Genomic DNA, 27274 nt, shown 5'->3' on the forward strand with positions numbered 1-27274 from the left:
TATGGTATAAGCTTTTAGTGCATTTTTTTTCCTGGTTTTTCAGGGACACATGATATGGGCTTTATGTGCTCAATGCATTAGCTGGGGACTCCCAGACAGCAAGGCTAATTCATGCTGCTTATCTACAAGAAAAGAGCAAGTTTGCTTACCATAAACAGTGTTTTCCGTAGATAGCAGGAAAGGTTCTGGCTCATTGAAGATCCCAGCTCCAAAGTGAATTCAGTTCCCAATGCACATGAGGCTCTGGCAACTTTAATCCAATTACTGCCTCCCCTTACAAACCCAGGCTGAGGAGGAAGGGACTGCTTTGAACTAATGGCTGAAACAGTTAAAGCAGACTAACAGCCCTCCCAAATATCTATTTCAGTTGTGCTTCTTTAACAGACAGTGCACTAGTTTTGGCAAATATAATGCCCTACTTCTAAGCACAGATAACAACCAAAATGGACTTAACTCTAGCAGGAAAGGTTCTGGCTCATTGAAGATCCCAGCTCCAAAGTGAATTCAGTTCCCAATGCACATGAGGCTCTGGCAACTTTAATCTAATTACTGCCTCCCCTTACAAACCCAGGCTGAGGAGGAAGGGACTGCTTTGAACTAATGGCTGAAACAGTTAAAGCAGACTAACAGCCCTCCCAAATATCTATTTCAGTTGTGCTTCTTTAACAGACAAGCGTGTGTAGAGTCCCAAACTGTTAAGGAGATGGAGAAATCTGAAGAGCAGTGCTTCCTGCAGGGGTATATGTGGTGCTGATGTCAGATTGAAATCTGACTCTGCCTCCAACTGCTATCAGGAGCACACTATACCCATTGGTCCTGAGTCCATCTGCTACACGCTAGGAAATTTTAGATTAACAGTAATCATTCTAATTTGCATAAAATGTAATTATTTTATATTTATTTAGCTTCATTTAGTCTGTAGTCAGCAGGGAATCCTGGTTTTAATATGACATTCACGAGAGAAGCCAGTAGATACCTAAAATGATTTGCTTCTTAACTGATCCCATCAGTCCAATGAACCATTTTAATATATAATTGCACATGTGCTGTAAGCTTAAAGGATATGTTTAGGAATATAAAGTATAACAAGATGCAAAAAGATTCTTTTTTTTGCTTTCAAGTTTAATCCAATACAAATGACAAAAAGTATTTTACACAACTTAGCACAAGTTAGTCATTTACAATTTTAAACATTAGCTGACATCTGAACAAAATTGTTTTTATAGCTGGAAAGTTGCTGAGGTTTGTGACATGCCATTGTAGATAAAAGTGTTATTAAAAATTACAAACTGGCCTGTAATAATCTTTATAATCTCTTGAGCAGCAGCTCCTGTGAATGGAAGATAAAAAAATAAAAATGCATAAATTAACTAGTTAACACATTCAAGTACTTTTAACAGTCCCAAGATCTAGAATAGGAAGTGTGACTCAGTGAAACAGTGGTTATTGTTCTGCATGGCAGAGCATTGGATTCTCAAAGTGATAGGGCTGGAAATATTCTGGGGAATGGTATTGAACTGCATGGTCTTGCACTTCTGCAAAGCATAAAGATCCTTTATTCTTGTTTCTCATCACTGGGCCCTCAGGCCACTTAAAGGCAGGAGGCATTGAGAAGTGCCGGACTGACTGTAGTTACATAATGCTGACTGCACAAAGTGCTAAAGCTAAGAGCTGGTGAAGACCCACATTTTTCACAGTAGATAGCTGGTTTTCCATTTGAGCATTCGTTTCTATCAACTAAGTTTGTCTCTCCTCCTAAAATTGGACATGCTGAAATACTTTCCCAGAGCTTTCTCTTAAAGGCAGATGAAAGTCATGTTTGAGGAAACACACTACAATTAACTGTACATTGCAACACTTACAAAACTAAGTGAATGGTGTGTACACATTGCATTCCTAAATTATTTTAAAGTATAAAAATGTACTTGTATAATTTCATATTAGAAGATGAAATCACATTAAAGGGATACTTTTCAAACTGTCCATTATGGAGCAAAGTCTGAGTATTTTTTTTTTTTACCTTGCTTTGCTGTGAGTTTCAAACTGAAAAGTACATGTGTACTTTTTGCTTTGAAGCTTGCGGGGGCACACAGCATCCACAGACACCAGTGCCTGCTTTTTATGTGGGTAGTTTTGCTGGAATTACACACATGTAAATCTGAAAATACAATTTAGGCATAGACGTTTCCTCCCCCCATCCCAAACAAGCCCCCAGGAATGTCCCCCTGGAAATGTGGCCAAAGTGTGAGTCCTGTAGAACAGTGGATATACCCTGATGGCCCTTTGGAGGAGAGCAATTTTTCAGACAACCAATTTCCATGGGGGAAAATCCATTTTTTACCCATGAAAATGGCTAGAGCCTCCTGACTTTCATATGGTGCATCAATTTCTTCTGTTCTCTGGGCTTGATTATTGCAAAACCCTTTCCACGGATATCTTTACATATGTCACTTGTCCATTACAAATAATACAAAACACTGCTGCTCGTCTGTTAAATACACTTCAATACTGCAATCTCTCTATTGGCTTCCAGTTACTATGCTCAATATAAACTTGTATCAACACTTCATACTCTGCTGAACAGTATCTTTTCCCCATGGCATACTGCCTTTTAAAAATTGTATGCTTCTTGTCATTCACTGAGGTCTCTCAGTCAAGGGCTATTGGACATGCCCTTTGAAACTAGATTGCCTTGATGAAACCAGGGAACATGCTTCCTTGAGGGCTGGCCCCATACTGTGGAACTGTCTTCCCATGGAGATAAGATCAATATGTCCATGCAGAATTCTTCAAGAAAACCTTAAAGACCTATTTATTTCAAAAGGCTTACAATCCTGATAGTTGACAGTCTCAACACTATTCTCATGGCTGATTCAGACTGAAATATTTGCACTTGTGTATTCACAGTTGTATTTTTTGATCCATTGTGAATGTTTCATTGTACCCTGCCCTCAACCTTGGAAAGATGGGTAAGAAATCTTTTAAATACCAGGGCCCCTCTTATAAAGGAAATGGGGCTAGAACTCACTGGGATAGTGTGAGCCAAACAAATGTATTGTACTACCACTAAAAATTCAAAGTTTAAAGGAAAGTAGTGTTGATTAACTGTAACAGGTGTTCTCTGATGCCAGCAGTTTGTTAGTCCTCACACATGGATGACGACATCAGATGGAGTCTGATGTGGAAAATTATATCAACGTTTCTAGAGCACTGAGCATTTATTATTTATTTATTTATTTATAGGCTTTTATACACCGATATTCGTAAGATCATCATATTGGTTTACAATAAAACTTGAGAAACAGAATTACAATTAACAGGGAGAAAAAAACTGTACCACGCAGGGTCCTTCTGCAGTCTTGTTATATGGAATTAAAATTAAAAATAGGAGAAACCCAATTCCGTGGGTAGCAGGCTAGTTTTGTAAAGACTAACATCCTACTGTCCTCTGAGAACACCTGTTACAGGTAAGCAACTGCTTTCTCTGAGGACAAGCAGGCTGGTAGTCCTTACAGATGGGTGAATCCCTAGCTACAGGCTGCTCCCTGAAACTAAAAGTCCAACAGACAACCAACCAGGTGCCCATGGGCACAACAGTAGTGCTGCTGTTAATAGAAGGGGGAACATAAACAATGGGCCCTAAGCCAGGAGAGTTGGGGTCTACACCTCAAACAGGTTCCAAAGGACAGACTGGCCAAACCTACTTTCGCGTTGGCCATCCCTATCCAAGCAATAATGAGATGTGAATGCGTGGAGAGAACTTCTCGTTGCAACTTTGCAAATCTCCTCCGCAGGAACTGCTCACACATAGGCCATCAACACTGCCATGGCTCTGACAGAATGATTCTTAACATGATCCCCAAGATGCAGTTCCGCCTGGACATAACAGAAGCAGATGCAATCTGCTAGCCAACTGGATAGTGTGTGTTTAGCAATAGCAACACCCAACCTATTCCTATCAAAAGAAATACAAAGTTGGGTGGACTGTGATGGGCTTCTGTCCACTACAGGCAGAAGGTTAAGGCTCATGTGCAGTCCAAATGGTGCAGTACTAGTTTGCCTTGGTATGAATGGGGCCTGGGAAAGAATGTTTGCAGGAAGATGGACGTCCGTCACCACCTTAGGCAGGAACTTAGGGTGCCTACGCAAGACCACCCTGTCATGATAAAACTTAGTGTAAGGTGGATAATTCACTAAGGCCTGGAGCTTGCTGACCCTGTGCGCTGAAGTAACTGCCATAAAAATATGACCTTCCAGGTTAGGTACTTCAGGACACAGGTGTGCAGCGGCTCAAAAGGAGCTTCTGTCAGCTGAGCTAACACTACGTTGAGGTCCCAAGACACAGCAGGAGGCTTTAGGGGAGACTTCAATTGAAGCTGGTCCCGCATGAATCATACAATTATAGGCTGTACGGAGATGGGTATACCATCTACAACTTGGTGGTATGTACCAATTGCACTGAGATTAACTCTTATGGAGTTATTTAAGCTAGCTTCCGATAGGTGTAGAAGGAAATCAAGCAATTTTTGTATGGGGCAGGAGAACGGATTTAGGGCCTTCTGCTCACACCATACGGAAAACCTCCTCCACTTTAGTCCATAGGACTTTCTAGTGGAAGGCTTTTTAGAAGCTACTAGGACTCAAGACACATTCTCTGAAAGATCAAGTGGCTGCAAGATTAACTTCTCAACAGCCAGGCTGTGAGAGCGACAGGGCCTGGAGGTTTGGATGCCGCAGCCTGCCTTTATCTTGGGTAATGAGATCTGGGGAAGTCCCCAGACTGATCGGTCTCTGGATGAACAATTCCTACCGAAGTGGAAACTAGACCTGACTCAGGCTATAAGGATCATAGTCCCCCTGTTCTCACGAAGCTTCAAGAGAGTCTTCACCACTAAGGGAATCTGAGGATACACGTACAGTAGATCCTTGCCCTTGCTCTGTGGGCAAGGGCGTCCAAGGCTGGTTTGCCATCTGATCTGTACAGAGAGCAAAACAGAGGGACCTTCCTTTTGGAAGGGGACACTAACAGATCTACTTCCAGGTTCCCCCAGAGGCAGCATATCCTCACACATGGATGAAATCATCGGATGGAGCCTGGCATGGATAACTTTGTCAAATTTTCGGGAACTTTGACTCAGCGTACTGAGAATGCCCAGCATGCCCTATTCCACGAAGGTCTCTTTCTTTTTTCCCCCTCGGAGCTTTCGCCTTGCGGTAGAGTGAAAGAAGAAATTGCCTTGGAAAACTTTTTTCACCGTCCTTTTCGGATTTTCTCGCGATTTCATGGAATGCAGGTCCTTCTCAGTTCCCTCTAGTTTCCCCAGTTAGGTTTTTCGGCGGTTCAGTAGTTTAATTTCAGCTTCCATCTGTCCCCCCACCCCCATCGTGGTGGCAGTGCCTTGGTACCCACCAGCTACCACCTGCGGTCACAGTCTCTTGATTTTCCCCTTTTTGTTCATCATGGCCTCATTTGGTTTCCGTCAGTGCCCCCAGTGTCCAAGGACCATGCTCATCACAGACCCCCACAAGGTGTGGTCCTCTGCCTGGGGGCATCACACGATGTCTGGGATTGCCGCATGTACACCCAAATGACCCCCAAGGGACGTCACGCTCAGCTCAAGATGGAGAAACTCTTCGGGTCGAGGAAGTCCCAGCCATAGACATCGGCGGCATTTACACAGATGGACCTGGAAGCCATACCACTGGACACAGAGCTAGTAGCATGGCTATCTGTTCCGTCGGCGGAGAGGGGAGCTGGGGACCAGTCTGTCTCTTCCAAGTCGAGATGTCAGGTTCATCACTGACCTCGGCACCAGGGAAAGACTGGGCTGAGCACAGAGTGAAGCCAAGGAAGCATCGGCACTGGTCACCTTTGATGCATGCCCCAGAAGCGACCCCGCGAAGAGGAGTGCCCATCTCCTCCATCAATGTCTGAGGTCCGTGACTGTCTCCACCGGTCCTGGTGTCAGTCGCCGATCTACCTCTGGGATCTGAGGAAGATTTGGCCATTCCTCCTGCCTCCCAGTCTGTTTTGGCATTGGCCACTTTCGAGGAGGAGCTGCAGCACAAGGTCCAGGTGATGGTGCAGCGGGCATTGCAGGGCATTGAACCGTCAGCACCAACGATGCCGTTGCCAGCACTTGCCCTGATGGAACCACTGCATAGAATGGCTCAACGAGCTTAGCCCAGTTGATGCCGGTTCCCAAGAGGCCATCAATGCCCAGCGAGGTACCGATGCTTACCCCAACAGATACTGTGCTTGTTGCGCCGGTTCCTCCGAGGAGGAAGTTCCATAGAGACCTGCAGGCCCCCCCATCCAGCTTTGCCGTCACCGGTGCCACTGATGCCGGTGCCTCTGGACAAAGGCCAAGCACCCAGGGCCCCAGCCCCTGTGGACTATAGTGAGGATGAGGTCCCGTATGACCCCCTGGGGGGGGGGGGGGGGGCGACACTACAAAATTCTCATCTGAGGACTTGGAGGGTCTCCTTTCAAAACAGTCTCCTCCGGAGGACTTGACCTTTGCAGGTTTTGTACATGCAATAATGGAGGCCATCCCTTTTCAGTTAATGATGGAGGAGGATGCCAGGCATACGATGCTGTAAATCCTCTAGTTCATGGAGGCTCCAAAAGAGATCGTGGTGGTCATGGTGCATGAGATCTTTAAGGAGTTCCTGCTGACAATCTGGGAGTACCCCCTCACAGTACCTCCTATCAACAGGAAGGCAGATAGGGTTTACCTCGTCCAACAGAGAAGCGTCAGCTGTTACACCAATCGGTAGTGGTCAAATCCGCTCTCAAGAAGGCCAAGCGCTCTCGCATCCACGCCTCGGCATCCCCAGGCAAGTATCCTAGAGCGATGGACGCTCTTGGGAGGAAAATGTTCTAAGAGGCCATGCTCATTGCCTCTTACCACTTTACATGAGCCAATATCTTATGCAACCTCTGGAAGCAGGTGTAAGAGATGGCCAAGTGACAGCCTCAACAGCAGCAAGACCCCTTCTTATTGCTGATGTGTCAGGGCCTGGAGCGTGGAATACACGAGGTTTGTTCACCTACGATATTTTCAAGATGTGAGCAAGAGTCTCTGCACGAGGAATCAGCGCCTGCAGAATGGCATGGCTGCAGTTCGGATCTCCAACCGGTGGTTCAGGAAAGACTCACTGACCTGCCGTGCACATGAGAGAATCTCTTCGGAGAAAAGGTGAGGGACACAGTGGCCCACTTGTGGGATCACCATGAGACCCTCCAGTAGCTCTCCGCCAATACTTCAGACCTGTCCTTCTCAGCTAGATCTGTGAAGCAGGGTTAGAGGAAGTCTTTCTACCGCCAAAGGAAGTAATATCCTCCGGCCCCTTGCCCCCTTTCGCAGAGGGTGAGCTCACTTGGCTGTCCCAGGCAGCTTCCCCAGCCAAATGCCAGGATGGGGTTTTGACTGGATTGTAGGGAGCATAAGCCAGCCATCTGTACCAGAGATGCTGGCTACGGTTCTTTGTGGATCGGTGGCCCAGTAAAACCTCGGACCAGTGGGTTCTGTCTATCGTTCGTCAAAGTTACCAATTAAACCTATTGGGTGTCCTGCCAAATTGCCCCCCCCCCCCCCCAGTGCCCATTTTGAGGACCAATAGTGCAGCAGGAAGCACTATTTCGGGAGCTCTCCACCCTCTTAACAGCCAGAGCAGTTGAGCCTGTCCCACCAAGGCAAAGAGGGCAGGGATTTTCCTCCCAGTACTTCCTGATTCCAAAGAGGAGGGGGACTCCATCACATCCTAGACCTAAGGGCTTTAAAAAAGTTTCTCAAAAAAAGAAAAATTCAAGATGGTTTCCTTGGGCACCCTGATTCTCCTCCTGCAAAAAAAGGGGACTGGCTATACTCCCTTTGCCCACATCAAGATTTTCCCGGGTTGCAGGAAATATCTCAGATATGTGCTGAGAAAGCAGCACTTTCAGCACAGTGTATTGCAGTTCGGACTTGCATCAGCCCCACATGTCTTCACAAAATGTCTGGCTGTGGTATGGGTGCACCTCCGCTGACTGGTAGTATGTTTTTCCGTAACGGACGATTGGCTGGTCAAGAGCACCTCTCAGGGGCCAATAGGTCTTTGTGCTTGACCATCTGGGTATTGGAGTCACTAGGATTTGTTATTAACTACCCAAAGTCCCATCTCAGCCTGTCACGTCGATTGGACTTAATGAGGCCTGCTAGACACAGCTCAGGTAAGAGCCTTCCTACTGCACTCCAGAGCGGTCACCTTGGTGTCCACAGCAGCAGTGATTCAACAGAACCAGCACATTTCAGCTCGGCACATGTTGAGGCTGTTGAGCTACATGGCCACAACTGTTTCTGTTACTCCTTTGGCATGCTTTCACATGCCAAAGCCCAATAGACCCTCTGGGCTTGCATCCGAGTCACTCCCATCTTTTCAGAATTCTTTGTCCTAGTAGCGGGCTCTCTCAAATTTGGAATGGAGAATAACTTTCCAAAATCCCCCTAGCCAAATTGTCCTAACCATGCATGCATCCACCTTGGGGTGGGGGAGCTCATTTAAAGGGGTTCCACACCCAGAGCTCATGGTCTGCCCAGGAAGCACAGTGTCAGTTCAACTTCCTGGAGCTCTGGGCAATCAAGTACACACTGTGGGCTTTCAGAGATCGGCTGTCCAACAAAATTGTCCTGATACAAACAAGTTGCAATGTGGTATGTCAACAAACAGGGAGGCCACAGCGTTGTATCTCCTGTGTCGGGAAGCAGTCCAGATCTGGTCCTGGGCCCTGTCCCACGGGATGGGGCTCAGGGCTACATATCTAGCCGAAACGGAGAACGTGATGGCGGACAGACAGTCATGCCTTCAGACACCATGAGTGGACTGGATCTTCCGCCTCAGGAGAAGCCCAGCTGTGGACTTGTTCACGTCCCCCTGCAACAGGAAGGTGACTAAGTTCTGCTCCCTGTACAGGTCAGACAGCAAACCAGCCTCAGACGCCTTTGCCCAACATTGGGGAAGGGTTCTTCTGTATGCAGATTCCTCTAGTCACCAAGACTCTCTTGAAACTTCGCGAGGACAGAGTCACTATGATCCTCATTGGCTGAGACATATTTGGTTTTCACTCCTTCGGGAGTTGTCCAGCCAGAGACCGATCAGTCTGGGGACTTCCCCAGACTTCATCGTGCAAGATCAGGGCAGGCTACGGCATTCCAACCTCCAAGCCCTGTCACTCACAGCCTGGATGTTGAGAGTTTAATCCTGCAGCCACTTGATCTTTCTGAGGATGTGTCTCGGTTCCTGGTGGTTTCCAGGAAGCCTTCCTCTAGAAAGTCCTATGGACTGAAGTGGTTTTCTTTGTGGTGTGAGCCATAGGTCCTAAATCTGTTCTCCTGCCCCACTCAAAAACTGCTTGACTACCTCCTACACCTAAGAACATAAGAAAATGCCATACTGGGTCAGACCAAGGGTCCATCAAGCCCAGTATCCTGTTTCCAACAGTGGCCAATCCAGGCCATAAGAACCTGGCAAGTACCCAAAAACTAAGTCTATTCCATGTTACCATTGCTAATGGCAGTGGCTATTCTCTAAGTGAACTTAATAGCAGGTAATGGACTTCTCCTCCAAGAACTTATCCAATTCTTTTTTAAACACAGCTATTGTAACTGCACTAACCACATCCTCTGGCAACAAATTCCAGAGTTTAATTGTGTGTTGAGTAAAAAAGAACTTTCTCCGATTAGTTTTAAATGTGCCCCATGCTAACTTCATGGAGTGCCCCCTAGTCTTTCTACTATCCAAAAGAGTAAATAACCGATTCACATCTACCTGTTCTAGACCTCTCATGATTTTAAACACCTCTATCATATCCCCCCCCCTCAGTCGTCTCTTCTCCAAGCTGAAAAGTCCTAACCTCTATAGTCTTTCCTCATAGGGGAGTTGTTCCATTCCCCTTATCATTTTGGTAGCCCTTCTCCGTACCTTCTCCATCGCAATTATATCTTTTTTGAGATGCGGCGACCAGAATTGTACACAGTATTCAAGGTGCGGTCTCACCATGGAGCGATACAGAGGCATTATGACATTTTCCGTTTTATTCACCATTCCCTATCTAATAATTCCTAACATTCTGTTTGCTTTTTTGACTGCCGCAGCACACTGTACCGACGATTTCAATGTGTTATCCACTATGACACCTAGATCTCTTTCTTGGGTTGTAGCACCTAATATGGAACCCAACATTGTGTAATTATAGCAAGGGTTATTTTTCCCTATATGCATCACTTTGCACACTTATCCACATTAAATTTCATCTGCCATTTGGATGCCCAATTTTCCAGTCTCACAAGGTCTTCCTGCAATTTATCACAATCTGCTTGTGATTTAACTACTCTGAACAATTTTGTGTCATCTGCAAATTTGATTATCTCACTCGTATTTCTTTCCAGATCATTTATAAATATATTGAAAAGTAAGGGTCCCAATACAGATCCTTGAGGCACTCCACTGTCCACTCCCTTCCACTGAGAAAATTGCCCATTTAATCCTACTCTGTTTCCTGTCTTTTAGCCAGTTTGCAATCCACGAAAGGACATCACCACCTATCCCATGACTTTTTACTTTTCCTAGAAGCTTCTCGGAGGCTGGCTTGAAGACTGTAGAGAGTCAGCAGTATAAGGGCTAAGTACAAGGGCTAACAGTTTTTTGGGCTTGGCCACTTCAAAAAGTGCTGTTATTACTTTAACTTAGGCCCTAATGAAAAACTGCTGACAGTTGACCTTGCACACACAGCTTTTTAGGAATACTGCATAATCTGGAGGACACACATGAACTTGGTCGGCAAAATGCCTAGTAACAGCAATGGCAACTGTAACAGGAGGATGTGGGTGAAATAGTGGGGATTTTCTGAACAGTTAGAAAAAACAAAGAACTGCATAGATTAATAATTTGCACATAGATGCACTGGAACAAAAAATATATAAAGATAAAGATTAGGAACTTAGTCTGTGGGAAAGTTCTCTGGTTCGGCTATGTGGTGCAGTCTATCAGAAAAGCTCTCCGCAGGAAGATAATTTCTAATCAATTAATTGCTTTTCATACTATAACAAATGTAGGAAAGTAGATGCCGAAAGATGTCTTTTTCCAATATCTTTATTGGATGGAGACGTATGAAAAAAATAAAATCGCCCAACTCAGGCCGAGTTTCGCCACATCCAAGTGGCTGCCTCAGGGGCTTGCAAATAACTGTCAAATTCGTAGCAAATTGGAAATTTATCCTATCGGTTCTTGGACATGAACCGCGGCACTGACATATCTTGATGAAGAACAAGCGGTTCATACACTCACAATCTGAGTGGAGACGTTACACCCTAACTGGCGGCATAAACGTATGAGGCACCATTCAGTGTATGGAGCCAACAAAAGTGTATGAACCACTTGTTCTTCATCAAGATATGTCCGTGCCACAGTTCATGTCCAAGAACAGATAGGATAAATTACCAATTTGCTGCGAATAATTTCCAATTTGCTGGGCATCCTCGCCCTCCTAGAGGGCGAGGATGCCCAGCCTCAATGTGGGACCCCGCTGATCAACTACAAAGGAATAGAAGTGGTGAATATAAAAATGAAAGACTAACCACTGCAGTGCGTGTACTAGCAAGCAGCACTGACATGCACGCTTGTTCTTCAAACTATTATATCTTTCACGGATGCTGTTATTCCCAAGCCTTGATCCAGGCCGGAGTTTTCAGATACTCTGCCAATAAAGTGTGCTGCATTCCAAGGAGAGGGGAAGGGGGTGGAATTCCAATTTAGTTTAGACATTAAACTGTAATTTCACTTTAACCATTACATTAATTTTTTTTTGTTGTATGACAGATTTTATATTTTTCCAGATTGACAAGGTGAAGCCTTCTTTATCAAGTGGGATGTGACGCTTGAAGATGTAATTTTTCTGTTTGTTTGTTTGTGTTTTTTTTTAAACAGATCTGTTTTAGTTCTGACTTTTTTTCTTTGGATCCAAATTCTTTTTAGGCCTACCTTTTGTGAGCTCAAATGTTTGCTATTTGTTTGATGTTTTGTGCTTGTCAGTACCCATTTTGTGTGTGATTGGGATAGTGCAATGATGGCACTTGTGCCATTAGTTCATGGTCTCTATGTAGTGTGACTGGATGAATGAGTACCTAGGTTATCTTTATCTGAATATTGTGTGTTGTCTTATAGAAAAGTGGGGAAATAAAGAAGGGACTGGACATTATGTAGCTGCTTCTTTGAACTATAATAAAACATTGTTGGATATCCGTCTTCATAGTGTTTACAGGGATTATTACATACAAGGAGTTATTGATGCTTAAGAACAAAAGAACATACCATACTGGGTCAGACCAAGGGTCCATCAAGCCCAGCATCCTGTCTCCAACAGTGGCCAATCCAGGCCATAAGAACCTGGCAAGTACCCAAAAACTAAGTATATCCCATGTTACTGTCGCTAGTAATAGCAGTGGCTATTTTCTAAGTCAACTTAATAGCATGTAATGGACTTCTCCTCCAAGAACTTATCCAATCCTTTTTTAAACACATGGCTACACTAACTGCACTATCCACATCCTCTGGCAACAAATTCCAGAGTTTAATTATGCGTTGAGTGAAAAACCTTTCTCCGATTAGTTTTAAATGTGCTACATGCTAACTTCATGGAGTGCCCCCTAGTCTTTCTATTATCCGAAAAACTAAATAACCGATTCACATTTACCTGTTCTAGACCTCTCATGATTTTAAACACCTCTATCATATCCCCTCTTAGCCATCTCTTCTCCAAGCTGAACAGCCCTAACCTCTTTAGTCTTTCCTCATAGGGGAGCTGTTCCATCTCCTTTATCATTTTCCTTCTCCATCACAACTATATCATTTTTGAGATGCGGCGACCAGTATTGTACTCAGTATTCGAGGTGCGGTCTCACCATGGAGCGATACAGAGGCATTATGACATGTTCCCTTTCTAATAACTCCCAACATTGTTTGCTTTTTTGATGCCGCAGCACACTTTTTATATGCCGCAGCCAAGTCTAGTCTGAACTATTTCAATGTTATCCACTATGACCCCTAGATCTCTTTCTTGTGTTGTAGCTCCTAATATGGAACCTAGCATTGTTTAACTATAGCATGGGTTATTTTTCCTCATACGCATCACCTCGCACTTGTCCACATTAAATTCTAGACTTTATTTACTTAATTTCAGTTTTTACTCATCTAATCTCAGGTATTAATCCATAACATGAACATCTGAATTAGTGATGAGAGTGCAGAGGCTGTACTTCGATAACAGCTTCCAGATTGGTGTGCTGCGAGACTTGTACACATCATTTGTCATTGACCTCATAACTTAGACATCCCCACCTTTTGCCACAGAAGACATCTTGAATCCTTCATTTTATGGACTGAAAGTGCTCAGAATTTCTGTTAATAAACATGTGGATAAAGGTGAACCGGTAAATGTAGTGTATTTGGATTTTCAGAAGGCGTTTGACAAAGTCCCTCATGAGAGGCTTCTAAGAAAACTAAAAAGTCATGGGATAGGAGGCGATGTCCTTTCGTGGATTACAAACTGGTTAAAAGACAGGAAACGGAGAGTAGGATTAAATGGTCAATTTTCTCAGTGGAAAAGGGTAAACAGTGGAGTGTCTCAGGGATCTGTACTTGGACCGGTGCTTTTCAATATATATATATATATATAAATGATCTGGAAAGGAATACGACGAGTGAGGTTATCAAATTTGCGGATGATACAAAATTATTCACAAAATCACAAGCGGATTGTGATACATTACAGGAGGACCTTGCAAGACTGGAAGATTGGGCATCCAAATGGCAGATGAAATTTAATGTGGATAAGTGCAAGATGTTGCATATAGGGAAAAATAACCCTTGCTGTAGTTACACGATGTTAGGTTCCATATTAGGAACTACCACCCAGGAAAAAGATCATTGGCTCTGTGCTGCAGCAGTCAAAAAAGCAAACAGAATGTTAGAAATTATTAGGAAGGGAATGGTTAATAAAACGGAAAATGTCATAATGTCTCTATATCGCTCCATGGTGAGACCACACCTTGAATACTGTGTACAATTCTGGTCGCTGCATCTCAAAAAATATATCTCTCTTATCAGCACCCAATTCCATTCATACACTACATCCTAACACCCATTCAGCATGCATCAACACCAAATCACTATTCTCAAATACAACAAATGCAGGCCCAACTCTCCCCTATACCCACGGCATTACTCACATCTAAAAACCATCCTCCCTTCCATGATCTCCCCCCCTCTCACCCAAATCATTGGTCTTACTGCTCTCTCTCTTGTTCTCCTCAATGCCCAGTCACTAAACAAAAAAACCCCTCTACTCAATGACCTACTCATAGACCAAAATCCGGATATCTGTGCCATAACAGAGTCCTGGCTTAAGGAATCTGATACGGTTCTCCTTAATCAGCTTCCATCTGATACATACGACATTTTTTCTATCCCCAGGGCAAAAAAGAAAGGAGGTGGTTTACTTTTAGCCATTAAGAAAAAATTCAATATGATTCTCCTCCCCATCCCTCCCCCACCTAAAATTGAAATAGGACTGTTCAAGTCCCCCTCTCTACAAATCTGTCTCGTCTATGCCCCCCCAGGAACTCTACATAGCAACCCGTCAACCCTTATAGAATACATCGCTAAGAACATCTCTATCGACACCCCAGCAATCATATTAGGCGATTTCAACTTACATGTTGATAGCTCCCCCCGGACCCCATCATGTGACGCTATACTCGACTCACTAAATGCTCTTGGATTCAAACAATCCATTGATTTCCCTACTCACAAGGCAGGCCATACCCTCGATCTCCTCTTTACTAATGCCCTCATTCAAACTGACCCTCCTTCCCAAACACCCATCCCTTGGTCAGATCATCACCTCATCAATGCATCTCTCTCCATCAAGATACCCACACGCCACGATAACACTAATAAAACTATCCACTACAGAAAAAATTGTACTAGAGATGACCTTATTTCAGCAGTCTCAAACAATCTTGATCACTTAGACCTCTCCAACGCTGACACAGCACTGGCCTGATGGCATGACATTACAAATATTATAGCCAATTCCACGTGCCCCCTACAAGCCAAACTCATCTCCTCACAAAACAACAACAAAAGAAACCTTGGTACTCCCACGAACTAAAAAACCTCAAACAACAACTTCGAAAATCCGAAAAGATTTGGCGCCATGACCCATCTCATAAACATTTGGCACAATTCAAATCCTCCCTACACCTGTATAAAGAAAAACTTAATACAAAACGAGATTTCTTCGCTAACAAAATACACCAATTCCAATACAATCCTAAAGTGCTATATGAGTACGTTAACTCTCTTACCAAGTCAGCAGCTTCTGACGTCCCAGATGACGTAGCCAAATCTAAATGTGAAGAACTTGCCACATTTTTCCAAACCAAAATAGACAAGTTGATATCCAAGTTCACCAATGCATCATCCACTCCCATCCAACAATCTGAACCCATCTGCAACCAAATTAAGACTAGAAATAACACTAATATTCTATCTTCTCTATCATGCACTTCTACACTAGAAATAGAAATTCTCATTAAAAAGGCCAAACCCTCCACCCATCCAACTGACACAATACCCACCAAACATCTTCTCGCAATACCTAACCTGATTGCTAAACCCTTAACTAATATCATCAACCTGTCCATTAACTCAGGAAAGGTACCTGTCCCCCTTAAACAAGCAATCGTCAAACCTATTCTAAAAAAACCTAAACTAGACCCCTCTGATCTAGCCAATTACCGCCCCATTTCCAATCTCCCTTTCATATCCAAACTCCTTGAAAAAACCGTTAACAAACAACTCACTGAATATCTCGATGACAATCACATCCTTGCACCTTCTCAGTACGGTTTTCGAAAATCTCATAGCACCGAGACTCTTTTACTCTCTCTGTCAGATCATATACTCAAAGGCTTCGAGAAAGGACAATCTTATATCCTTGCCTTTCTCGATATCTCCTCTGCGTTTGATACCATCAGCCATTCCATTCTCCTACAGCGATTAACTGAAATTGGCATCACAGGTGTTGCTCTCAATTGGTTCAACTCCTACCTTAGTAGAGATTTCAAAATTCAGCTAGGAAATCATATCTCCAAGGCCATACCCCTCAAGCAAGGTGTCCCACAAGGTTCATCCCTCTCCTCAACCCTTTTCAATATCTACATCTTACCCCTCTGTTACCTCCTTTCTAGCCTCAACCTCCCTCATTATATATACGCTGACGATGTTCAGTTGCTCATCCCCATTACCGACTCTCTTTCAAAAACCATGGATATCTGGAAAGATACCCTTCAATCCATAAACAATCTCCTATCTTCCATCCACTTAGCCCTTAATACCACTAAAACTGAAATTATGCTTATCTCACCCCAAAACCAACTGAACTCCTCTCTTCTGTCACACATCCCATTTGCTCAACAAGTCCGAGATCTGGGTATCATTCTCGATGGCCACCTCACACTGAAGAAATTCATCAGTAGTATAATAAAGGATGGATTTTTTAAACTTCACACCCTTAAGAAACTTAAACCTCTACTTCATCCCCCTGACTTCCGTACGGTTCTACAAACCATTATCTTTGCCAAAATCGACTATTGTAATTCCCTTCTCCTCGGACTCCCCAACAATGCCATCCACTCCCTTCAAATACTACAAAATACAACAGCCCGGATTTTGACCAACACACACAGACACGACCACATCACACCGGTCCTAAAAGATCTACATTGGCTTCCCATAGCTTCCCGTATACAATATAAGGCTCTCTCACTCGTTCATAAGGCCTTATTCAATCCCGAAATGAATTGGTTCAATGACACCCTCCGATTTCACCAAGCCAATAAACCCACTAGACACATTCATCTCGCCACCATGCCCACCACCTCACCTAAACTTTACAAATTAACCTCCACGAGAGCCCGTGCATTATCTATCGCCGGGCCTATTCTCTGGAACACAATGCCAGTTGAACTTCGCCAAGAAGAATGCTCAAAAACCTTCAAGCGCAAGCTCAAGACCTGGCTCTTCACCAAAGCATATACTTAAAGTCCCCGTGCTCTCATCTACACCCTCCCTTCTCTGTCCCCTCTTGACTTGGTTTTTCACTAAAAGCGGGTGAGTCCCCGCTTGAACTGGCTTCTCCCTAAGCTTACACCATTCCTCTTCTCCCTCCCTTCTGTATTACCCTTCCCCCCTCCATTCCCTACCTCTCCCCCCCCCTTCTCACCTCACCCCTTCCCTGAACTATTGTTATTTTATATTATTCCCTATAATTGTACATTTTGTATATACCTGCAATCTTCGCTTACAATAATTCACTAATCTAATTTTATTCTTCTGTCACTTCTCCCCCCCTTTTTTCTCTTCTTTTACCATCTTGTAATCATGTTATTCTAATTTTAGTCTAATGTTTTACTTCCCCTACCTTTCCTCATGCTCTAGTTATTATGTTCCAATATTTTTTAACTGTATTATGTTAAACTTGTTCGATGTAAAGCGCCGCCACTGGCACTAGTTTCTTGTTACGCTGTGAACCGATGTGATATCTTTGATGAATGTCGGTATATAAAACCGTTAAATAAATAAAAATAAATAAAATAGTTGCGATGGAGAAGGTACAGAGAAGGGCAACCAAAATGATAAAGGGGATGGAACAGTTCCCCTATGAGGAAAGGCTGAAGAGGTTAGGGCTGTTCAGCTTGGAGAAGAGACGGCTGAGGGGGGGATATGATAGAGGTCTTTAAGATCATGAGATCTTGAACGAGTAGATGTGAATAATAGAAGGACTAAGGGGCATTCCATGAAATTAGCAAGTAACACATTTAAGACTAATCGGAGAAAATTCTTTTTCACTCAACACACAATAAAGCTCTGGAATTTGTTGCCAGAGGATGTGGTTAGTGCAGTTAGTGCAGCTGGGTTCAAAAAAGGTTTGGATAAGTTCTTGAAGGAAAAGTCCATTAACGGCTACTACTCCTCTTAATTTCCACAGTCTCTCATATATTGCTCATATTCCATTAATACAAAGTTATACATGGTTTTGTATTCGTTCAGTTACTATGTTATATTGTAAAGCGCAATGCTGAATTACTGTTTGAATGTAAACCAAGGTGATGTTACTTACGTACCCCGGTATAGAAAAATCTATAAATAAATAAATAAATAATCAAGTTTACTTAGGGAATAGCCACTGCTATTAATTGCATCAGTAGCTTGGGATCTTCTTAGTGTTTGGGTAATTGCCAGGTTCTTGTGGCCTGGTTTGGCCTCTGTTGGAAACAGGATGCTGAGTTTGATGGACCCTTGGTCTGACCCAGCATGGCAATTTCTTATGTTCATGTTTTGGTTTTTTTATTTCCTGGGGTGGGCTTACTGTAATATGTTTCTCACAGGACAAGCAGGATGGTAGTCCTCACATCTGGGTGACATCACAGGATGGAGCCCTGTACGGAAAACATTTCTGTCAAAGTTTCTACAAAGCTTTGACTGACACTGGCACACTGAGTGCACTGAGCATGCTCAGCCTGCAATTATCCCTGTGAACCACAGGTGTCTCCCCTCAGTCTTCTTTTTTCCGCTCTGCAGTAAGCATAGCAGTTAGGAGCTCTGTGAGAAATTCTAACCCTTTATTATTTTATTATTATTTTAACATTTTTATATACCGGGATTCATGTAAGAAATTACATATCATCTCGGTTTACATTATAATGGAAAAACAACGCATGTAAGAATGCGATTACATAGAACAGGACGTAGAACTTGGATAAGATAAAATGGGGGGCAACGAAAAAAATAACGAATTGAATAAAATGATTGAGCTAAGTCTAGTCTGGCTGAAGATCAAGGCACCATGAGACAATTATGTACCCTTTTTACCCTGCCAAAACACATTGCTTTAGATTTTTTGCTCCTATCTCATGGGGGAATTTGTGGCCTCCATAGATTACCAGTGTTGCCTATACATTGATGACACCTGGTAAGGATTTTTCAAGAGTCAGCAGTATAAGGGTTAACAACAATACAAGAGCTAACAGTTTTTTTGGGCCTGGCCAGTTCAAAAAGTGCTGTTATAACTTTAACTTGAGCCCTAATGACTGAGGAGCCGACTGGTGCTTGGGGCCTTTCTGCTGCCTAGGACAGCCGCAGGAGCCCTGATGGGGCAGAGGACAGTGCTTCCTTTGATGAAAGAAAGATTTCCTTGTCCCCCGTTTTGCTGGCCTCCTAGAAACGGACAACAGGTCTGGTGTGCTCAGCCCAGTCCTTCCATGGTGCCGAGGCTGCTGCCGAAGAACCAGACATCTTTGGCCTTGAAGAGAGCTATGGTGGTTGGTCTCTGGCTTCCCTATCTGACGATGGCATCGACAGAACAGATGATCCCACCGACATCGATGGCTCAGTGTCCATCAGTGTGGTTCCTTGGTCCTTTGATTCCAATACCAATGGCTCGGATGTCTTCGACCTGAAGAGCTCCTCCATCTTGTCGAGTCGAAGCTGATGTCCCTTTGGGGTATTCTGTGTGCATAAATGGCAACACCAGACATCATGTGATGCCCGCAGGCAGAGGACAAATATCTCATGGACATGGTCCTCGGGTACCAGGGGCATTGCCGAAAACAAGACGTAGTCATATTGAATGAAACAAAAGGGGCATGAAATGAAAACGATGGCAGCAGTGCGTCGATGGCTGGCGGGCACCAATGCACTGCTGTCATGGGGAAATCAACTGTGAAAGGAAACTTACCCGAATCACCAAAACCCCTGACTAGGATACATTATGAGAAGGCACCAAGTGGGACCCAGCAAAGGAACAATAAGGAAAAAAACCTGTGAAATTGGGGGGGGGGGGGGGGAGAAGAGTGACGTCATCGCCCAAAATGGCCACATAAACCTGGAGCTCCCGACCTAACGGGATCCCTCTGCATAGATTCCCCGCGGTGCATAATTGTGCTTTTTGAACACTCCTGCAGCCCTCTCTAGTGGCAGAATGAAGTCCCATAAAAAGAATGTGGACTTACATAAGTTTTCGTTCACGAATGCCACTGCAGCGCTGATAGATGCAGGCCCAGATGGTGGTGAGCCGGCCAGCCATGCAAGCTCAGGAGGTGAGCGAGGCAGGAGACCCGGGCTGATTTTTTAAGCTGGTTCGGGACCCTGCAATCAGATATGGCAAGCCTGAAAACCGAAATCAGGGCATGCTCTCTGAGATGAGATCAGATGTCACTCAGTTGGGGAGGCGGGTGGATGATCAGGCCTCAGAATTGGCAAGCTGTAAGATAGCACAAGATAAATTTGTGCAAATTAATATGGACTTGCTGAATTAATTCAAGGAGCTGGAAAATAGGTCCAGAAGAGTGAATCTCAGGTTTCGTGGGATACCAAAAGCTCTGAATTTACTGACTACAAAAAAGTAGTTGTCGCATCTGCGAGCAAGTTCTGGCCTCGTGTACAGAAGAATCGGAGACCCCTGCGGTGAAACTGGAGAGAGCGCACCGTGCTTTAGGGGCTATGCGCAATAATCGCCCACGTGACCATCATAGCATGCTTTCACAGTTGCTCATTAAAAAAGGACATCGCTGCAGCTGCCCGGAAGTCTGGGTTCACAAAGTAGAAGGGTCACAAGGTGGAAATATATCAGGACTTTACGATCTCGAACATTCGAAACCACAGAGAGTTTAGAGAGGTTGTCTCTATGCCTCGTGGGCACAACATCAAGTACCGGTGGCTGTTTCCATTTGGTTTGAGCTTTAGCTTGGCTGGAGTGGCCTCCCGTGTTTCCACGTGTCCAAAGCAGTGGATATTTTGTAAGCTGCAGGTCTGGAAGTTACTTCCTCGGCTACCAGTGCACCTGCTATTGGAGGTGGACAACTGCGTAATGAGACTTAAAGATGGCAGCAAGTGGACAGGGAAGGCAGATGTCTTCGGAGACATTTTAGCAGTTTGCTTCCTTCTAAGGAGCCTCCAACCTGAACTTCTTGGTTCTTTTGAGTCGTGGACTGACTGATTCATATGGAGACTTAAGTGTTCCTGATTTTTCGCATTTTTTCAGATGTTACACCATAGATCTGTTTAGTATTTGGTTGAGTTAGAAGGGTGATTCTCTCAATCTATGTTTCTCTACCCATAACTGTGTCGGGGGTGGGGTGGAGTGGCTAGTTGGCACGATAATTTCATTTCTCATGAAGTGGTTCTACCAGTGGGAGGTGGATTTGTATTTGGGGGGGTCATGGAGGAGAGTTGGTATTGGAGGGTTAGGTATGGGTGGTTGTATAGCTGTTTCTTTGATCTTGGTGGCTGGGTACTTCTTTAGGCAGGGTAGGCTGAGATGTTACATACAGGATTTAGGCTGGTGGTGTTCAACTAGTCACAAGCCAGAGAAGACAAAAGGAAACGCCTGATTTCTTGCACCACTCATGTTGACTGTAAACCGATGTGATATGTAAAATCGAACACCGGTATAGAAAAACAAAATAAATAAAATAAAAATAAATAAGTTCTTTACAAAATGGCAGGGCTACGCATAATTTCTATTAACACTAAGGGGCGGATTTTAAGAGCCCTGCTCGCCTAAATCCGCCCAAATCCGGGCGGATTTAGGCGAGCAGGGCCCTGCGTGCCGGTGAGCCTATTTTACATAGGCTCATCGGCGCGCGCAGACCCCGGGACTCGCGTAAGTCCCGGGGTTCTCCGAGGGGGGCGTGTCGGGGGGCGGGCCCGGTCGTCGCGGCGTTTAGGGGGCGTGCCGGGAGCGGGCCCGGGGGCGTGGTTACGGCCCGGGGGCGTGGCCGTGCCCTCCGGACCCACCCCCAGGTCGCGTCCCGGCGCGCGCTAGTGGCCCGCTGGCGCGCGGGGATTTACGCCTCCCTCTGGGAGGCGTAAATCCCCCGACAAAGGTAAGGGGGGGGGCTTAGACAGGGCCGGGTGGGTGGGTTAGGTAGGGGAAGGGAGGGGAAGGTGAGGGGAGGGCAAAAGGAAGTTCCCTCTGAGGCCGCTCCGATTTTGGAGCGGCCTCGGAGGGAACGGGGGTAGGCTGCGCGGCTCGGCGCATGCCGGCTATACAGAATTCATAGCCTTGCGCGCGCCGATCCAGGATTTTAGCGGATATGCGCGGCTCCGCGCGTATCAACTAAAATCCAGCGTACTTTTGCTGGCGCCTGATGTGCCAGCAAAAGTACGCCTATTCGCGTTTTTTGAAAATCTACCCCTAAGGGTTTAAATACCCTTTAAAGAGGAAATTAATATTTCAAGAGGCTAGAGATCTATGTTATTTTTTGCCAGGAAACTCATCTGCTTAAACGCACGGAAAGGTTGTTATGGGATAGGTTTTTCCCCCAGCAGTTTCTGGCCTCTGCTACGGTTAAAAAGAAATATTGTGGTGTGGGTATTTTGTTTGCGAGAACATTAGTAGCAGAGGTCAAGGATACTAAACGGGATGCCGAGGGCAGATACATCGCTCTTAAAGTGATGCTGGATGGAGAATTGTTTACACTCCTCTCTATATATGGCCTGGATACAGAGCAAGACCTTTTCTTTAACCGTATATCTGTTCTCTTGGAGGAATGGGCGGAAGGTCACATTATAGTTGAGGGAGATTTTAACCTAAATGCCCGTACCTAGATAATTCTCATTCAGATGCAAGAAGATCTCGGTGTCACCGTCAGGCGCTTAAAAATTGAATCACTGATCGAGGTTTAGTTGATATTTGGCACTTGCGAAACCCTACCTTGCGTAATTATACTTACTTTTCCCATGCACACCAATCCTATTCACGTATAGATTTTTTCCTTATTGATAAACCTTTGGTAGAATTGATCTCTGAAGCTGAAGTGGGTTCCCCTACCTGGTCTGACCATTCCATGATCTGGGCGGCTTTGGGACTGAAGAGTACTGGAGTTGGGCAACGTTTTTGGCATGTGAATGACAGCTTGTTGGATGATAAATCTTTTACTGATTCCCTTTCTGATGATATACAAGCTTTCTTAGACCTTAATCAGACCAAGGACGTTTCTCCTGGTACAATTTGTGATTGAAAGCTGTGGTTAGGGGTAAGCTTATATCGAGGTCCACTTACCTTAAGAATGAAAGAACTGCCCATAGGTTGCGCCTTATGCAGCATATTGCCAAACTGGCGTTAAGTCATAAATGTAACTTGGACCCCCGGAAGCTAGCGGAAATGGAGGCTCTAAGGAGGGAATTACAGGCACTAGATCTAGCAAGGATGGCGTTCCAGTTAGATATGCTTAAACAGAGGCACTTTGAGCTTAACAATAAAGCAGGGAGGTTGCTCGCCCAGAAACTTAAGGAGTGAGCTGCACAATCTCTTATTACAAAATAAATGATTTATCTGGGTCGTTTTTCTATGAATCGAGGGATATAAGCAGCAATTTATGGCTTTTTACGAGGAGCTTTATGCTTTTGATGATTCAGTGGGAGAACAGGACACTGAATCTTTTCTTTGGGGAGTGGAGCTGCCCTTCCTTCCAAAAAGCTCGTGAGCTTTTTGAATAAAGAAATTACATATGCTGAAGTTTTCCACACTATTGAGTGCCTAAAGTTAGGGAAATCACCTGGGCTAGATGGATTCATGACCAAGTTTTATAAGACATTCCATCATGTGGTGATCCCACCTCTGTTGGATATGTTTAATGCCCTTATGGGTGGAGGCTCGATTTCACTGGACTCTAATCTGGCTGGGATAACTCTCCTAGCTAAATGCAGTAGGGAATCTACATTCTGCTGGTCCTATAGACCAATATCTCTCATTAATGTTGATTTACAAATCCTTGCCAAGATTTTGGCTATGCGGTTGGGGATGGTAGCTCCAGTCAGGGTTTGTACCTGGGCGAGTGACCTCCGACAATGTGTGTAGGGTTCTGGAACTGATCTGGCAAGCACAGAATAAGTCATACTCCCTTGGTACTATTAGCTATATATGCTAAGAAAGCTTTCGATAGGGTACATTGGCCATTTATATTTAAAGTTTTGGAGAAAATGAATTTAGGACCTGACTTTATTAGGTGGCTTCATTGTCTATCTGCGAGCCCCAAGGCCTGTTTAAAAATCAATGGGGGTTATACTTTGCCTTTTGCGGTCAAGAGAGATACTAGACAGGATTGTCCTCTTTCGCTGTTGTTATTCTCTTTGTCTTTAGAACCATTTGCAGAAATGGTGAGACGTAATGTTCATATTCAGCAAATGGCCATGCAGTCCCATAATTATAAGCTCAGTTTGTTTGCAGATGACCTTTTATTCATGGTGAGAGACCCAGAATCCTCCCTTCCGGTTCTGCTGCAGGCTCTGAGAGCCTATGGTACTCAGGTTTTAAAGTTAATGAAGATAAATCAGAGCTCTTAAATATCTCAGTACCCAGCGATTGCTTTGCTCGGATTGCATCTTATCTCCCATTTCGAGTAGCTAAGGGGTGGGTGAAATACCTAGGGTTAAAATTGGACCAGATATTAAGGGTTTTTTTGTTATTGTTTTTCAACTTAACTATATTCCCCTGTTAATTAACATTCAAAGTGATTGAGACAGATGGGATAGGACTGCCTTCTCTTGGTTGGTGAGGGTAGCTATGATTAAAATGAATGTGCTGCCACATTTTTGTTATTTCTTCCAAACCCTGCCTGTTGCGCGTCCCGCTCGTGCCTGACCCGCTTACCCTTCCTCCATGCCAGGTCGGCCTCCCTCGCATCTGCTGCCAGCTCCACTCGGCCACAGCGTTCCGCGGCGGCATTCCCCAACGCTTCACCTCCCAGCTCCAGCCAGGCCTCACTGCGGGGCTCGGTGTCCTCCCCGCCCCTAGGCGCTTGCGGATTGGCCAGCCTCTTAAAGGGCCAAGGGCAGGTCCCAGCTCCGCGGTGCACCCAGATTGACCCCTATACAAAAGGGTGCCTCACATCACTTCCTTGCCTTGGCAATCGGGTCGATTACCTAGTGATAGTAAGTTTGCCTTCCTGCGTTCCAGTGTCCTTGTTCCAGTCTTCTGTTCCAGGGTCTTGTTCCAGCGTCTCCTGTGTCTCCCGTTCCAGCGTCTCCTGTTCCTTCGACTCTCCATCCCTGGTAGTACCCTTCGGACTGATCTCATGATACTGACTTTTGCCTGTTCTTGACCTCTCTCTGATCGCTGCCTGCCCTGACCTCTGCCTGGAACAGCTACTCTTGTCTGCCACCTGGAATCTGACCTCCTGCTTTACCTGATTACGCCCGGATTGACCTCTGTTACCGACCCTGCCTGGCTGACCCATTCTGCATCAAGACTCTGGCCTTCTCGCTATACATTCGGATACTCTACTCTGGCCTCCTGCGACCTCTGGACTTCCTTGTCTGAACACAGACCACACACCCTTGTTCATGGTGGGCACTCCTTTGAACTTTCTCTCTAGGAGACCCTGTGAGGCTCACCTAAGACCAGGAGGCCCGGGTAACCAAGGGCTTAACACCTGAGGGAACCCTGGGTTGCTATTGGTGAAGCTCCAGCTAGCCTCTGTCTCCTCCTGTGCTCCGCCTCCTGGTGGCAGGTGCTCTCCGGGTCCGACCGGAGGGCCGTACCAATCCTGCACCAGGCCAAGGGTCCACTCCCAGTGCAACACTGCCTATCCCTGTACCTGCTTTTCTGTTGAAGCAATGGCAATGCAAGCTTCTCTGCTTTATCTGGAGGCGTAAGCCTAGAATTGCCAAAACCGTTTTGTTTTTAGACAAATTGAGAGGTGGGGGGGGGGGGGTTGCAGGTACCGCATCTGGAATGGTACTTTGCTGCATCTTAACTGAGTGCATTCCTATACTGGTAAATTGATGGTGAGCTGAAGCCATGGACCCGAATAGTGTCCCAGGTGCTGGGGATCCGCCGCTACACATTAGAGCTTGGCATGAGAGGGTTTAATCTTTCTGGTCTTTCCCCCTTCTCTAGTTTAATTTATAAGGTTTATCACATATTCTAGTGGGTGATAAACAGGCATACCATTTAACCTCTTTTCTCTGACAGGTCCTTTCCTCCAGGGAATGAAAAGAGGAATAGAACGCTGGACAGGAAAGAGTTTATTTAAATGGGAGCAATTATGGGATGGTCTAAAAGTTGCTGCCATTCTCAGTATTGAAACAATTTTATCTGGTTATGGAATTGGATCTTTTTGCTTATAATCAAATTATCCATTTTTTCACATCCATGAAGGTAGGCCGGGATCTTAAGGGCAAGTCTCTATTTGGAAATTATTGTGCTCAAGCTGATAAACTTACCAAACCTATCTCTAGGATCTATACATTACTAAATTGTGATCCCCAACAGAAAATGTCTTTCCAAATTGCCTGGGAACATGACCTGGGTTGGAGGACAAAGATTGGGATTAATGCTTTCTGGCTGTCAGTAGGAACTCAGTATCATCGTTGCTTAAGGAGAATGGGTATAAGGTACTCTACCGGTGGTATCTCACCCCTGTTCATTTGAGCAAGATGTTCATGGGTTTGGACAACAGGTGTTGGAATGGCTGTGGTGACAGGGGCACCTTTTTGTAGCTGTGGTGGGCCTTTGGGAACCTATGGGATGCCGTGTTTGATTTCATATGCTCGTTGGGTGATGCTCAAGTCCCCAAAGATCCTAAAGTGTGTTTATTATGCTTACCAACTTATGTTGGGACAGAGTCTTTTCAGCGATGGGTCCAGCAAGTGGTCACAGCAGCTAGATGCGAAATCATGTATTGGTGGCATAAGTCATCTGTCCCCTCACTGCGTGACATATGCGCTAGATTAGACAGCTTTTCCATATAGAACACCCTGCTATACACAATGATAGGATGACTAGGTTTGAGAGGCTGGCACCCCTATATACAATGGAAGTCTAAGGGGCCCACATAATTTCTTCACATCAATGATGGGGGTCTGAGGGCGGTGTAATTTTGTCTCCTACTTTTACATGTTATCCTCTTTTGGGGTATATATGCACGTTCTGGCTCAGCCTCTCTTTTTCCTTCAACTGGCCATACGTGTTTGATAGCATATACATTAGTATCAATATTTACCTTTGGGGCTATGAGACCTTACTCTGTCACCTTCGGCTACAGATGGGGGGGAAGGAGGTTCATGGGTGGGGGTATAATTTTAAAAACGCTCAGAAGCTGTGTTATGAAAGTTTATTATAAGGCAGCATGTTAATACAAATGTGATACAGTATATTTGATGTTAC

The 27274-nt window shown here is 44.8% G+C and overlaps 1 protein-coding gene across 7 annotated transcripts in view; it reads right to left on the minus strand.

Annotated features, from left to right (window-relative positions):
- Positions 1-1101: 1101 nt before the first annotated feature.
- NAE1 (NEDD8 activating enzyme E1 subunit 1) overlaps positions 1102-27274 on the minus strand; it is a 171471-nt gene continuing 145298 nt past the window's right edge. For 6 of the 7 annotated variants that reach the window (XM_029608202.1, XM_029608204.1, XM_029608201.1 and 3 more), the window contains one exon: positions 1102-1330. In XM_029608202.1, coding sequence (XP_029464062.1) covers positions 1221-1330 — 110 coding nt within the window. In that variant the 3' untranslated portion in view covers positions 1102-1220. Of the gene's footprint in view, positions 1331-26713; positions 26818-27274 lie in introns of all 7 variants that reach the window. The other variant, XR_003857674.1, reaches the window with a different exon arrangement.

This window comes from Rhinatrema bivittatum, chromosome 7 (genome assembly GCF_901001135.1).
Source record: "Rhinatrema bivittatum chromosome 7, aRhiBiv1.1, whole genome shotgun sequence".
Taxonomy (NCBI): Eukaryota; Metazoa; Chordata; class Amphibia; order Gymnophiona; family Rhinatrematidae; genus Rhinatrema; species Rhinatrema bivittatum.